Source organism: Acytostelium subglobosum, assembly GCF_000787575.1.
Source record: "Acytostelium subglobosum LB1 DNA, scaffold: scaffold5, whole genome shotgun sequence".
NCBI lineage: Eukaryota > Evosea > Eumycetozoa > Acytosteliales > Acytosteliaceae > Acytostelium > Acytostelium subglobosum.
This window is the reverse complement of record NW_012236527.1, coordinates 497769-513384: the sequence shown is the minus strand read 5'-3', so window position 1 is coordinate 513384 and position 15616 is coordinate 497769. Positions and strand designations below refer to the sequence as shown.

The window sequence follows — 15616 nt, the reverse complement described above, 5'->3', positions numbered from 1 at the left end:
CTCTCTTCCTTATTTTTTTTTAATTTTTTCATTCCACTTCATCACTCACAACATCCACAATCAATCAATCATACAACCAAACCAAACAAACAATCAATCAATGGACTCGACCACTACTCAAACTTCCAAATGTTTGGAAACAAACTAAATAATATATATATACCACTGTACATACAACGAACACAACAAATAATAATTAAATGTCTAATGTAAGTATCCATCAATCCATGGATTGGACTCCAAAAAAAAAACAATTATTTAAAATATTAATATTATTTTTTTTTCATTTTTTTAAAATATTCAACAGATATATATTATTATTATTAAGTCATATAATATTATATATAAGAGATAATTATATTACTGCTAGTTATTGGAATGATATGGAACGAATCCAAATGACAATTCCAAAGGAGATGATCGAGAAAAAGGATGTGCCATCCATTGAAGAGTGTTTGGAATCCCAGTTCAAGACAATGTTGTCCAGCCTCGATAATGGCGCCGTTCTCCTGATACTCAACTCAATGCAAATTGACACCAGAGTGATGAGGGCCGCTTTTTCCCAGGGCAGGTTCACCCACGCCGCGGTGTTCCTCAAGTCGGGTTTCCTGACGCCCTCCCAAGACTGGTCATCCAAGCCCCTGCTATGGCAGGCATCGGGAGAGAAGATAAACGACGATTTGGTCACATATACCGACGGACCAGACCTCCACCTGATGTCGAGATACTTGGCACACTACATGATCAACAATCCCAACTCGCGCTTTGTAGTGAGGAACTTGAAGAAGCCCCTCACTCCATCTCAAGGACATGATCTGCGCGACTACATTTGTCAAACGATCCAGGAGTCCACCGTGGAGTTCTGCACCAACTTCCAACTGCCATACATCTGGCTAACCTCCAATATGCAATGGCTGCATTGGTTGGACAATATTATTTTGGGACCAGCCGGTGCCAAAAGATCCAAACTTACATTCTGCAGCCGATTAGTGACCGACACTTTCAAGCATATTGGGGTGCTATCCCAAGACATCAACAGTTCAAGTACCAATCCCAACTTCTTTGCTCGTCCATTCAACAATGATACGTTCGAAGATAAGGAGTACGAGCTAGTATTTCAAATAAATTAAATATTATTTGTTATATCTATCAATCAAATCAATATTACCAAGGCAATACCAAATTTACTGATTCATCACCTTGGAAACTTGTTGAGGAAAAAAACAAAAGTGAGCGCCACATTTTGCTGATCATGTGACCTTGTTTTTGATGATCACTTTTAAAGACTGCATTTCATTTGATCATTTATTAACAATCACTTAATAATAGATATAGATAGATATAACAATGGGAGTATGTATATTATAATGTTAATACCATAACTAGATTGCTTACCAACTCACAATCACACATTCATCGTCACTCGCTCACTTAATCTCTCGCTCACATACATATGATGACTTACTCTTACATTCATTCAATCATTTCAAACAATTACAACAACTACTACGATAACAGGATAAGCACACTATAGTATTGATTCAGCCAGAGTTCAGAAAGGCATCACGTACCTTTATCGATTATGAATCGGTCGATGCTGCTTTGGAGGGCATCTGCTTCATGTATGAGGCCAAGCTCAAGAGCACTCATCCACATCAGAAGAACATCACCTACGACATCTCCCAGCTCTTCAAATACCTTGACGATATCCCCGATCTGTCATGTCTAATGTAACTATATATTACAAAAGGGGGAGGGTGAGGCCTCAGCCTAGCCTCAATCACTCATCACTCAATCACTAACTAACTCACTCAAACTTACATAAAACAGTTACACTCCATCGATCAATGCATACACACCATACAACAAGGAATGGATCAAGAATAAGATTATGGTCTTGCTGCAGAAGATGGCTCGTTAATCATGTCAGCTGACACAATCAGAACAGAATGATCAGTGGTCGGCCTACCTCAACAACACACACACGTACATCACATACACACACAACACAGCGCGACGCGACTAGACAGCACCCTTTGATTCGCGAGTTGACAATGGCAACCCAAAAAAGAAACAATGAAGCTTATCCATCCAACCATTCCCAGATACCCTCACCTTTGTAACAATATGGCGCAACTAAGTTTATTCGTACCGATCAATCAATCGATCAATGAATGACCTTGGAATAATTCCGATGTGTAACAACCAGCCTTCAATGAAATATTGTAGAGTTTGGCTCTTTGGTCTGAACTATGAGGCTGGATAACGCGTTGGTAGTGACTGGGATTGCTCTGGCCAAACAACAGAGCGATGACATCCTTGAACATTGAGTAATTCTTGTTGATCAATGCCGTCTCCAACTTGAAGAATGGCACCTGGATGAATAGACCCTGAACATCCGTTGTTGTAACGAGTCGATGGTCTTGGATTGATTTAATCACTGCTTTGTAGAGATGGATGTTCATTGGCGCATCCCTTAGCAGTGTCCACAGTGCCTCCTGGTTCTTTACAACGTGATCAGAGATATGGTCCCATATTTTCTGGATACAATTTTCAGAGAGACGTTGACCCCAGCCAGGCGACAACAGCAGTTGCCAGTCCTCTGGCTGGTCCAATGGTATACCATTCCGACCGGCCACATCTAGGAGGTATCCAAGCAATACATAGTGATTGCCTTTGATTGCGCTGATGAGCCATGCATTGTAGTCTGCCGGCTCGATGGGGCGGGCACAGAGCGGAAGCAGAGTCTGCACCGTCTCTAGGTGTCCGTTGGTGCAGGCCAGTTTGACTCCTGCATTGATGTCATAGTCCCTGCTGTACAGTCGCTTGGCGAGGTCGTAGTCACCGCTCTGGCAGGCGGCCATGAAGAAGAGAGGACATTGCATCTGATCAAATGCTGCGTGATCAGAGTTGATGAGCAGTCTAATGTTGTCCATCAGCAGGCGTCCTCCTTTGTCGAGGGCGGGCGGCGTATGAATGGCACCCGATGCATTCAATATGAGCATTCCAGGGATGATAAGTATGATAAGCTCATGGATGGCATCGACCGGGGCCACACACAGAACATCAGGGTCGAGTAGGTACACATGGTCCTCTCCACGATTGCTAATGAACACTTGGAGGAAGGGTCCATAGTGATGATGTTTGAGCACCGTTGACAAGGTGCTCGTGCCCACGTCCACATAACGGAAGGACGATTGGTGATCGGGGTCTACATTGCCAAAGGCCCTCTCCACCATGAGTTGCTCCTCAATGTACAAAATGATGTCCATGCGATTGGCTTTGATTGCCTCACTGTAGACATGTTGGAACATGCATTTGACCGTAAAGGAGTAGCACGCCAACAGATTGCAGACGTCGAGATATTGATTGCCGACCATGGGCAGGTGCTCCACCATTGCTTGATAGTCTGAGATGGGGAGCCATTGCATCAACTCCTCGAGGATGAAGGTGGCCAATACGATGTGTCCATCCCTCAGTGCATTGTTCAGCAATGATGTGAACAGTTCTTGATAGTTGGCCTTGTGAACGACCTGTGTTTTGCTGACGTAGCACTTGAGGAACGTCTGGTATTTCCGGAAAATGGCCAACTTGCCACTGGTCGATGCCAGGCGGATTGTGTTGGCCACCTCATTGTATGTGAAGCATATGGGTAGCTGGGCAGGCGTCACGCGGAGATTATTGATGGCAAAGTCCTCGCCAAGATATTGGGATATTCTACCTTTGGCCATCAGACTCACCAGGCTCGGAAGTCTGGGAGACGGCGCGCCAGTGGAGTCAAGGTTGAGGTTTTGCACGTAGCTGTTCTGTGCTCTGTAGATGATATCCCTGATGAACTTCTCATTGGCATACATCACAAAGTACGTTGGATCAGGCTGTGCATCTGATAGAACTTTGTCAATGGCGTCTAGTCGATCATGTTTGAGTGCCAGGTTGTACATCTTGGTCATCAACACTGTTTGCTTTGCGATATCAAAGTATTTGGCCATTATTGATCTGAGCTGTTCATCTGATGCATGCTCGAATATGTGCTCGTGTAGGTTGATCACCTTGTTCGTGCACAATATGATCTGTAGTAGTGTCACATGTTGTGGTTGAGATCCATTCGTGCTGGCAAATGTCGTTGTCTTATTATATGTGCCTATAACCTTGTTGAACAATGTATAGTCTAATGCCATTGGTTGTTGTTGGAGTACTGACAACACCATGTCGTAGAGGAGGCCTGGTGTCATTGCTGTATATGGCAATACACCGCACAACAGGTCGATCATCTTTGGAGATAGCTTATTGTGCTGTTCAGTTGTATTGTCGATCTTGGATACAGTCGTCAACAGTGAGTACATCAGTTGTCCAAAGGAGGACATTGTCACCCCATTCGCTCTCAGTATCGTCTCCAATTGTTCCAACATAAACTTGATCAGATATCTATTGTCCTTTAGCATCATCATTCCAATTAGTTCTTGGATATTTGTAAGACTATGTTTGATTGATTGATTGATTGATTGAGTGAGTGATTGGAACTATTCCATTCATAAGTAAAGTATGTAGTACTAACACTTTATCAGTTCTAAAGTGATCCTCGATGATCTTATCTCTTGATGATAATTGGATATCATCTTTGGATAGACTGGCTAGGAGTGATGTGATTGAGTTGAGCAACATCTGTTTGCCATCTTCATTGTTGATGTACATCAGTTTGAACAACTTGATGAATCTACCTGTGTTGTGATACTTGATACATTGATAAAGGCTACCAACATCACCTGGTCTAACTGATCCTCCACACTCTTTCCTGTTCAGCTCACCAGTCCACACGAATACACTTGGTAGTATAGACTTGCTAAACACTACACTTCTAAAAAGTACATCCATTATATGTATTTATATATTTATATCTAACTTTATATTTGTAATGATGGATGAGATGGAGATGAATGGGTGTCCTTGTAAATCAAGATCATTGATTGAACGACCATTCGTCGTGGACCTCAGAGGTCCAAGGCCCCAATAAGTTTGCCTCAATCAGTCTATACCTGGGAGTGGGGTTACAAACTCAATAGCTCAAGTTTATTGATCACTAGTCAATCATTCAACGCCATCTTTGGTATAATTGATATTTGTTGGGAATCATATGTTTGAACGACTTGATGATATTGACTGGGATAGTTCCTGCCAATGTGCACTGAGTCAGTGAATACTTGATAATGGACTGGAATTGTGAGTATTGCTTATTGATCAACAATGACTCTAAGTCATCAAGTGGTATAACTTTGATCAATTAATGGTTTGGAGTAGTTGGAACAAGTCCATGTTGAAGGAATGACTCTATAATCAACTTGTATAATGATTGTTGAATTGTTTATCACTAAGGAGAGTTGTTAGCACTTTGGGACCCAACAACACATCGCCACTTATGTGTTTCAAAATGATCCCTAATAACATTCATATCGAGTCAAACAGAGTTATGATCAATCCTATAATTGATCACACCAGTCCATTCAAATACACTTGGTACAATTGAATTACAGAACATAAATTTCCTAACAAGTTCATCCATTCATTCAATGTTAAACTGACTTGGCTTGATTGATTGATTGACTAATTGTTATTATTAATAATGGATCGGATCTGGCTGTGAACTCTAATGGAATGGTGACAAGTACTTATATATAACAATTATTGAGTACAATGTCTTCAATTATTCACTTTCCAAAAAATGGTAGTGTAATCACAACACAAAATATCTAACTCCTGAACTTCAAAAGGGAGAGTTCCATCATAATAATAATAATTTATTAAATAATTGATCAATTAATAATCTTGGAATAACTTTGGTGAGTAGCAGCAATTCTCCAATGCCATTGTTGCGATGGATACTCTTTGTGGATCATGGAAGGACTGGATGACGTGATGGTAGTGCTTCGGTTTGTTGCCAACAAACAATGAGATGATTGAATTGAACTGTGAGTATCTCTTTTCCTCCAACGCAGACTCTACAACATCCATTGAAAGATGTATGATTGGAGGATGAATTGACTTTGCCAATTGTAGTTGATGACGTGATTTGATCACCTCCTCATAGAGATGTATGTTGAATGGAACATCTCTCAATAATGAACATAATGCAACGTTGTTGGTGACAATGTTATCACATATATGCTTCCAAATGATTGATATACATTGTGCTGGTAGGCCTTGATCACTATCGTCCAATGATAATAGGTATCGCCAATCATCTAGATTTTGACAGTCAGCTCCATTACTATTGTCCAAGAGGTGTTCGAGCATTGTGAATTGACGTGCCTTGATTGCACCTGTGTACCATTCCTTGTAGTTGGGAAGTAGGCAACGGGGCCGGAGTGCATTGAACGTCTCAATGTTGCCCTTGGCACATAATAAATTGATTGCGTCTCGGAAGTCAATGTTGATTGGGTTGTAGATTGATAGGGCTAGGTCATGCTCGCCCGCCTCACAGGCAGCCAGAAAGAATGGACGAATGCCAGGAGTGTGCTTAAAGTGATCAATGTGTCCTGTTTCTCTCATTAATCTGATCTTGGCAATGATGTCCCGTCCATGGGCAGGTCGCTGACGGTCCTCTGGTTGGTCCAGATTGAGACGAGTCGGTTTGATGGCAGTGAGTAGCTCTCTGAATGCTTCGATTTTTGATTCGCATATCACCTCTGGCGAGATACTGTGGAGGAATGTTGGTCCTCGATGGCCCAGATATACTTGAAGGAAGCATGGTTCAGTGTCATAATATTGCATTGCAGTGGCCAATGTTTTGCTGGCGGTATATATGCTCAGTATGTCGCCCTTGCCTTCGTTGATATGGGTGGGGTCCGAGAGATGCATGACAATATCCATTCGATTGGCTTTGATTGCATCACTATAGACGCCTCTGAATCGCAAATTAAAATCGCTAATTTTGGTCAGCCATTGCCAAAGGATGATGAATTGATCGTCCATGGGCATGTGGTCGATGGTCACCTGTCTCTTCTTGATGAACCATGGAATCATTTCATTATGCAAGTAATAGATTAGCTCGACATCGCTCGCCAAAAGGGCATTGTTGATAATCTCTGTGATCTCAATTGTGTTCTCCATCCATGAGTTGGTAGTGTCCGGGGCCGCTACCATGAAGGCTTTGAATAGGATGTGGAAATGTTTGAGAAGGGCCAGGTTGCGATGACGGATTGCCAAGTTAATGGTCCTGGTCACCTCATCTTGTGAGAAGATGAGAGGCAACAGTTGGAAAGATACACGGTATTTGCCAACTATGAAGTCGTTGTTGCCAACACCTAGTATTTGGCCCGTGGCCATCGCCTTGTCCAACGTGAACTTGGGTAGCTCCACATTATTGACGGTCTCTGGTGTACCAATGATGGGGACAACATCTTCCGGGTACTCTGTGGGCAAGGCCTTTAACATCTTCTCATTGGCATACATGATAAAGTATTGAGGGTCGGGCTCAGCTTGGAACTCCACTGACAAGTGCTTGAGGATATCCGTTCGTTGATGTTTGAGTGCGAGGCTGGACATCTTGGTCATGAGGCCCTCAAAGTCAATGCAAGAGTATCTCTCAATCATTGATCGGAGCTGACTGGATGGTGCATGTTGAAACAGATGCTCATGCTCGCTGATCACCAGTGAATGATTGAGTATGCTCTCAAAGAGCAGTGTTCCAGTCTGAAGGCCATCAATGGTGGTTGCCTGATCATACGTGTCCAACAGCTTCATCAACAGTGTATTGTCCAATGGTCGTTGTTGTAGACATGATAGTGTCATGTCGAATAGGAGTCCAGGCGTCATAGCAGTGCATGGAAGTAATGTACACAACGCATTGATCATTGCAGGAGTGAGTACACATGATTGTGTACTATGTTGATCAATACGCTTCACATTTGTGAACATGCAATAGATGGACTTTGTGAATACATCAGTATCATTGAGCAGATACTTGAATTTACCAATCAAGTATGTAACGAGAACAATGTTGTTTTGTGTCAACATCATTCCAAATATATCCTTGATACTGGATAGTCTGTGATTGATCAAAGGTTAGCATGCTAACCTTTGATTGAATGATTGAATGAATGGATACACTTATACATACAGTTTGCTTGATCCAAGTTGATTCTGGATGGCAAGGTATCTCATCCTTACGACCTCATCAACCTTGTCAATGGCGTTGATCAATGATGTCAATGATTCAATCAACATCTGTTTACCAACAACATTATTTAAATACATCTCTTCAAACAACTTGATGAATCTTCCATTGTTATTATACTTTATACATTGACTTAGACTAACTACACCACCTGGTCTAACAGAGTAATGATCAATCTTATTATTGATCACACCAGTCCTTTCAAATACACTTGGTACGATTGACTTGCAGAATAATACTTTCCTAACAAGTTGATCCATTTTCTATCTCTATCTATCTATTATATATATATATATATATATCACTATATGTATCTCAAGTGTTGTTGAAATGTACATGTATTACTAATAATAATGTAAACATCATTGTTTGAAGTTGAAGAGCAACGTAGAACTGACAAAGTGCAAACATTGAAGTTAGTTGCCCCCATTTGCCCGCCCCGACCATCGGAAAGTTAACTTGTAAATTCTGAAACATGTTTATTTGTTCCACTTTCTCTTATTATTATCTGATTTGTTCTTTGTCGATCCATTTGATGTTAGTCCTTTTTTCTTGTTCTTGTTGTTGTTATTGTTGTTGTTGTTGCTATACTTGTTGTTGTTGTTGTTATACTTGATATGAGGAAGCTTTCCATTTCCAGTCGATGACACTACAGCAGTAGAATCTCCATTCACTTCTGTGTTTCCATCTGTTGCCACTTCTGTTGCTGCTGCTGGTTTCCTATCATAATGAACACCTCTCATTGGCTTTGAATGAATCTTCCACCTCTCATTCATTGGTATAGTCGATATACTGTCTCTCTGTACACCCTTCTTCTTGTAATCCAACTTGTCTTGTTTGGTCTAAGTATTGATTGATTGAATGAATGTGTTAGGTTAGCCTACGACAACAACAATATGAATGAGAGTTGACGACACTTACAACATGAACAGTCTTCATCCAGTCTGGTACTTCTGAACCAGAGTTCCTCATGACGTTGGAGATTGTTGGGATCATTGGTGCATCGGCCTCGGTGTAGAAGGTGTAGGCAACACCAGTCCTTCCAGCACGTCCAGTACGTCCAATACGATGTACATAACTGGCAATGTTCTTGGGGAAATCAAAGTTGACGACAAAGTTGACGCCCTTAAAGTCCATACCACGAGCCATCAGATCGGTACAGATCAGCACCCATATCTGACCGGATCTGAACTTCTCGACGATCTTGTCTCGCTGGAATTGTGTCCTGTCCGAATGTATAACGTCCACGTTGATGTTATCAAAGATCAACTCTTGGAACAACTCTTGAGCACGCTCCTTTGACTGGACGAATATCAATACAGGTGGTTCCAGACCCTTCTGTATCAGCTGTCTAAATGCCAACAACTTGCCTTCCTCCTTTCCAACGAATATAAGTTTCTGATCAACATTAGTTGATGCTGAGTTCCTGAATAATGTTAATGATTGTTATGTTAGTATGAGTGTTTGATTGAGTGATTGGAATGATTCCATAATCGATCAAATGATTGAGTGATTGGAATAGTTCCATGATCAAACGAATGAGAGAGTGAATGATGGAACATACTCTTCGCCAATGACAATCTTGATTGGGTTCTTCATGATTGATCTTGCCATCTCCTCGACCACGATGTTCATGGTGGCACTGAATAGTGATATCTTGAGTTTGGCATTCTGGCATGCAGCCACAACGTCATCAACCTGCTCAACGAACTGTTGATCAAACAATCTATCAGCCTCATCAAACACCAAATGCTCCACCTTGTTCAAACTGATCGTGCGCTCCTGGATCAAATTGACCAGACGCAATGGTGTTGTGATCAATATATCTGTTGATTGATTGGTTGGGGAGTGTTAGTGTGATGCTTGAGTGAGTGCCATGATCGTCATCACTTACCAAAGTTCTGGGAATAGGACACGGATGAGGAATGGCTCTGGAGACTCTTGGAAAGGACACAGATGCGGAAGGGCTTGCCTTTGGAGAGGAGACGGAACTGGCGGTAGATTTGTTGCGCCAGCTCACGAGTAGGCGAGATGATGACGGCGCGGAATCCCTCTTTCTGTGGTCGGTTGAGGGCGTGCAGGATGGGGATGGTGAAAGCAGCGGTCTTTCCAGAACCAGTTGGTGCGCATGCAATCACCTCGCGATCGCTCATCATTGTCGGTATGGCTTGCATTTGGATTGGTGATGGTGAGCTGTATTTCATGGCCGCGATATTCTTTGCGAGATAACGTCTAATCTTGAAGCGGCTGTCCAACTCCTTGAACTGCTCGATGGGGTCTGGGACATCCGTTCCCTTTGCTCTAATCCTCATCCTACTCCGTATTGACACTCCTCGCAACTCGCTTGCCTTGACTCTCTTTGGTGTATCACTCTTGCTCTTGTTCTTGTTCTTGGTCTCTGTGTCTTTGTCTTCGTCGTCGTCCTCGTCCTCATTGTCGTCTTCATGTTCGTCTTCCTCGTCATCATCATCGACTGATGGTGGCACATATTTCTTCTCCTTTGAGAACAAGTCGACTCCATCTTCCTCATCTTGATCATCTTCTTCGTCTTCTCCCTCTTCGACATAGTCATCCTCCTGCTCCTCATTCTCATCATCCTCATCTTCTTCATCATCATCGGTTTTCTCGATCTTCACTTTGGGTGTGATCTCTTTCTTCTCCTCCTTTATCTTTGTGACTGTATTGTTATCCTTCTTCTGTTTCTTCTTGCTCCTGTTATCATCATCGCCATCCTCTTTCTCAATCTTGACAGTAGCAGTAGCAGCAGCAGCAGGCTTTGGGAAGAAATGTAACTTTGCACTTTCATCATGCTTGTCCAATTGACCTAGTTTCTGACCCTATTGATTGATTCAATCATTGATTCAAGTCAGTAAGTAAGTCAGTGTGACTCATACATTCTCTAACTCTCCATGTCAATGACATACCTTGAACAGATTTACATCCTTTGAAAACTTTGTCTTGTTGAATCTTGCACCAAGACCCAAACTAAAGAATATACTCTCATCCATATCTCTATCTTATATATGTATCCTATCTATTTATGTATGTAGTGATCAATGTTTGATTAAATGAATGATTGAAGAGTGATCCCTCATTCATTCAAACTTTCGTTCGTCGTTTTTTGTCAACACACACAATAAATTGTCTTCAATTTTATCACTTTTATTTACTTCACCATCCCTCCATCATCATTTGAATATTCATCGTACCATATATCGAATAATATTAATTGTCCTGGAGTATGTATATATAAATATAAGGTCAAAAGTTGGATTATTAGATATCTCAATTTGTAATAAGAAATGGAAGTTCTTGGAGACCATTAATGATTTTCAAATAATAATTATTATTGGGGGATATACCACCGAGGCACCGGGCCTTGTGCCCTTTGCAAAAAGATAAATCTATGTGATCATAATGTTATCGAGTTGAGTGTATCATCCTTTACCTCAATCAATCAATCAAACACACTTATACACACACACATTCAATCAATCAATCTAACAAACACAATTAATTGGATACCCCATTGCTATCTCAACACATCATCATCACAACAAACACTTCAACAACAACAACACAACAGTTATTTGAACAAAGTTTATAATAATTTACAAGGTGGATAGACTGTGGCTCATTCATTCATTCATTCATCATTCACTCATATTCATTCATTCATAGACCCAATCGATCAATCCAACAATCAACAACATCGAACAACTCTGAGTTTATATATATATATTCAATCATAGAGATATAGAAGAGAAGAATCACAAACAATGGGTCAAGGTGACAGCAAGCCAACGAATCAACAACATCAACAACATCAACAACAACAACATCAACAACCACAACAGAATGGTAGTAATAGTAATCTTAGATCATCATTAAATAATAACAACCTACATCAATCAGTCGGCAAACTAAACACAAGTTATACATCATCAGACGACGATGACATTACATCACAATCATCATCAACCAGTCTAATCTATCAGAATATACCATATACAAGTTATTCATATGATCGACTGGGATCGGCCAGACCATTACAAACTAGTAAGGATGGTAGTCTGTCCAACTCAAACAGCAACTCTAGCAACAACCTGCTGAGTGCACCAGCTTCATCATCATCGACAACGGCCTCTGCCTCCACCAACACAACGAACGAAATCATCACCCTGTCCAAGGTTGAGCAAAAGGATGAGAAGGATCAAGAGCTAGAGAAACTGGCGAGACTGCCCAATGTAAGTAGGTAGTTAGTCCCTTCCTTCGCGCTTCCCCTGAGTCCCATGTGTCTACAAAGACGACTAACACTCAATCACTCAATCAATCACTCACACTGGAATAGTTCCTGCCACTGATAAATGAGAATGATGAATCATGGTTCACATCAGAGGGCAATGTGCTGACGATTGACTCGATGGATAATAGAGGCGCAGTCAATATAAGCATTGATATACAGAACTATTTGAAGAACTCAACGGGCTATATCCAGGAGAAGCAGAAGGAGATTATGCTGCGGATGCGTGATGTGGAGTTCCGCCAGTCGGCAAAGCTGGCCAATGTCATGTCGGCCAAGGTCAGCGACGCCACTCACGCCCAGTTTGGCTTCAAGGAGGTGCTGGACAAAGTCAGGACAAACGTTGCCAAGACCAGGGACACTGTTCATAGGATTGGAGATTTGATCGAGGCTCTCGAGTCAACACTGCCGCCAGACGAGCGAGAGAACTTCAAACAAGAGATAATGGCCATATTGCCGTCACCGCCAGCATCACCATCGTCTACTACTACTGCTGCCAACATTGCGGTGGCCAAGCCATGAGGCCTAGGCCTCCAGACAATGTGTACATTACATTTTAATGAATGGATGGATGGTCATTGAATCGTCGTCAATAATATGCTCGCGACTAAGTCCTTCCTTGTCCTCATTCTTCATGTCTTTGGCACTAGCAAGCCCTCTGAGACGAGGAATTGGTGGGCCAAACACCCCACGATGATCATTTTGATTAATTGGGAACTCACTCACAAGGGATGCATGTCCCAAAGTGTGTGATCGTCTGAACTTATGTGTGTTGTGGTGCTGATCTTGTGTCATTTCCCAGCGTCACATATTAGTTTGTTATTATGACTGACTGACATAGGTATGATTGGTTTAAACATGAAGGTGGGCATGAACATGGATGATTATCATTGTCATCACTAATCCATCCAATATCCAGTGACTGAGTGTACCCCTCACTCCTACCAACATTGATCAATCAATCAAACACCTAATTGAAACACAGATAAAATAAAATATATTCAAATACAGATATATATATATAATGTAAGTATAACTACATATTATAATATAATCATACACAGATATAACAGCAAGATGGATGATGATCATCAATGGAGTAAACAGAAGTCGATATTATGGTACAATTTTCAGAGGAGTGAAGCAACGAAGGAGGTGGACTTGATTGATCAAATTCATTTGATAATGTCAACAACAACAACTACAGTGCAGCACCATAGTTGACATTGGTGTGTCGTCTTGTCTGCCTGTGTGTCATCCCACACCAACATCACACATGACGTTTGATAAGTTGTGTGTGTGAATGATCATCTTATGATTGCAAAAAACGACACCACACACATCAACACACACCGTTTAGCTTAGATCAATCAATCTATTTTTAATTGGAGTGTCCTCCTAGGTTATGTAGAGATATATTTATTATCATTATTAATATGATGTGTTTGGTGTGTTGTTGTGTATGATGATAAGCAGTGTCGACATGTAACTTTGTAGTGGTGGTTGTCCAACGAACACGACAAATGACCCATCATATTGTTCATCCAATGTGTGTGTGTGTGTGTCAGAGAGTGTGTTAGGGGTATTCATCTTCAACTCCAACATCTTCATTCACTTCATTCATTCATTCATTAACACATCATCTAACATTCATTCAATCAATCAATATCCAATATATATTCAATCAAACAGATAATTAATAATAATATAGATAAAAATGGCCAGAAAGAAGTTGAGAGAATACTCTAGCAAGCAGTTGCTCAAGACTCATATGTTGAACTTGTGTAAAGAGAAGTTGAATCTGAATGCTGTCCAGATCACACCAACAAGCCCATCACTAAAGGACATTGCACAACAGACGACTGCACAATGGCTAAACACAACAAAGTTGGTGGTCAAGCCTGACATGCTGTTTGGCAAGCGTGGCAAGAACAATCTGGTGCTGCTCAATGCCACCGTGGCTGAGGCCGACGCCTTCATCAAGGAGCGCATGAACAAGGAGGTCGACATTGGCGGCAAGAAGGGCGCCGTCACCCACTTCATCGTCGAGCCATTCGTGCCACACACCGTCGAGTACTACATGTCGATCGTGGCCAACCGCGACGTCAACACCATATCCTTCTCCAGTGTCGGAGGTATCGAGATTGAGGAGTGCTGGGACAAGGTCATCACCCTGGACATCCCCTACGGCGAGAAGATCGACCTGGTCAACCTCCACCCATTGGTGCCAGCCGAGACTGCTGCCCGCGAGTCCATCATCAGCTTTATAAAGAATGTTTACAAGGTGTTTGAAGGTAAGTACGCCAGTCCCGTCGGCCTGCCTTCAATGGCACACAACAAGGCCAAAGACTAACAAACATGCGACCTGCCCAACAGACCTATCCTTCCACTTCATAGAGATGAACCCGTTCACACTTGATGAGAATGGAAGACCATTCCCATTGGATATGAGAGGTGAGGTTGATGAGTGTGCCTCATTCAAGTGTGGAAGCAAGTGGACTGTTGACGGCGAGCCACTCCAATTCCCTCAGCCATTCGGCCGCAACCTCTTCCCAGAGGAGACCTACGTCAACGACCTCGACGAGAAGACTGGTGCTTCGTTGAAGCTCACAGTCCTGAACCCAACCGGTAGAATATGGGCAATGGTTGCTGGAGGTGGCGCATCAGTCATCTACGCAGACACCGTTGCCGACTTGGGCTACGGCCACGAGCTGGGCAACTATGGTGAATACAGTGGCGACCCCAACGAGGAGGACACATATAAATACGCTTCAACAATGCTGGGACTGGCCACACGCAACCCAGACGGACGTCCACGCGCCCTGATCGTTGGAGGAGGCATTGCCAACTTCACCGACGTCGCCGCCACCTTCAAGGGAATCATCCGCGCCTTCAAAGACTACCACAAGGAGATCGTCAAGGCCAACATCCACATCTTTGTGCGCAGAGGTGGTCCCAACTACCAGTCCGGTCTGGAGAACATGAGGGACGTTGGTCGCGAGCTTGAGATCCCCATCAAGGTGTACGGACCAGAGATCAACATGACCAACATCGTGTCGATGGCCATCCATCACATCAACACTGCCCAACCTGTCTCTGTCTCCAGTTGAGCGTTTTGCATAGACAATGCGCCGCTGTTGCCG

The 15616-nt window shown here is 42.4% G+C and overlaps 6 protein-coding genes across 6 annotated transcripts; 3 read left to right on the top strand and 3 right to left on the bottom strand.

The window, feature by feature from the left end:
* Positions 1-398: 398 nt before the first annotated feature.
* SAMD00019534_029760 (hypothetical protein) lies at positions 399-1921 on the top strand (the record flags this gene model as incomplete). The annotated part of the gene is made up of 3 exons (XM_012901109.1): positions 399-1112; positions 1519-1730; positions 1831-1921. 3 exons carry the CDS (start codon positions 399-401, stop codon positions 1919-1921), a joined length of 1017 nt encoding a protein of 338 aa, XP_012756563.1.
* Positions 1922-2159: 238 nt separating this feature from the next.
* SAMD00019534_029750 (hypothetical protein) lies at positions 2160-4872 on the bottom strand (the record flags this gene model as incomplete). Its single annotated transcript, XM_012901108.1, has 2 exons — positions 2160-4476; positions 4556-4872. The coding sequence occupies 2 exons, from the start codon at positions 4870-4872 to the stop codon at positions 2160-2162; spliced, it is 2634 nt and encodes an 877-aa protein (XP_012756562.1).
* Positions 4873-5811: 939 nt separating this feature from the next.
* Positions 5812-8220, bottom strand: SAMD00019534_029740 (hypothetical protein; the record flags this gene model as incomplete). The annotated part of the gene is made up of 2 exons (XM_012901107.1): positions 5812-8032; positions 8114-8220. The coding sequence occupies 2 exons, from the start codon at positions 8218-8220 to the stop codon at positions 5812-5814; spliced, it is 2328 nt and encodes a 775-aa protein (XP_012756561.1).
* Positions 8221-8655: 435 nt separating this feature from the next.
* SAMD00019534_029730 (hypothetical protein) lies at positions 8656-11082 on the bottom strand (the record flags this gene model as incomplete). The annotated part of the gene is made up of 5 exons (XM_012901106.1): positions 8656-8910; positions 9092-9596; positions 9735-9996; positions 10065-10916; positions 11079-11082. Coding segments are annotated over 5 exons (1878 nt in total), but the record flags the coding sequence as incomplete, so codon positions are not given.
* Positions 11083-11949: 867 nt separating this feature from the next.
* Positions 11950-12995, top strand: SAMD00019534_029720 (hypothetical protein; the record flags this gene model as incomplete). The annotated part of the gene is made up of 2 exons (XM_012901105.1): positions 11950-12417; positions 12522-12995. 2 exons carry the CDS (start codon positions 11950-11952, stop codon positions 12993-12995), a joined length of 942 nt encoding a protein of 313 aa, XP_012756559.1.
* A 1195-nt stretch (positions 12996-14190) lies between these two features.
* Positions 14191-15583, top strand: SAMD00019534_029710 (hypothetical protein; the record flags this gene model as incomplete). Its single annotated transcript, XM_012901104.1, has 2 exons — positions 14191-14767; positions 14850-15583. The coding sequence occupies 2 exons, from the start codon at positions 14191-14193 to the stop codon at positions 15581-15583; spliced, it is 1311 nt and encodes a 436-aa protein (XP_012756558.1).
* Between the last annotated feature and the right edge of the window lie 33 nt (positions 15584-15616).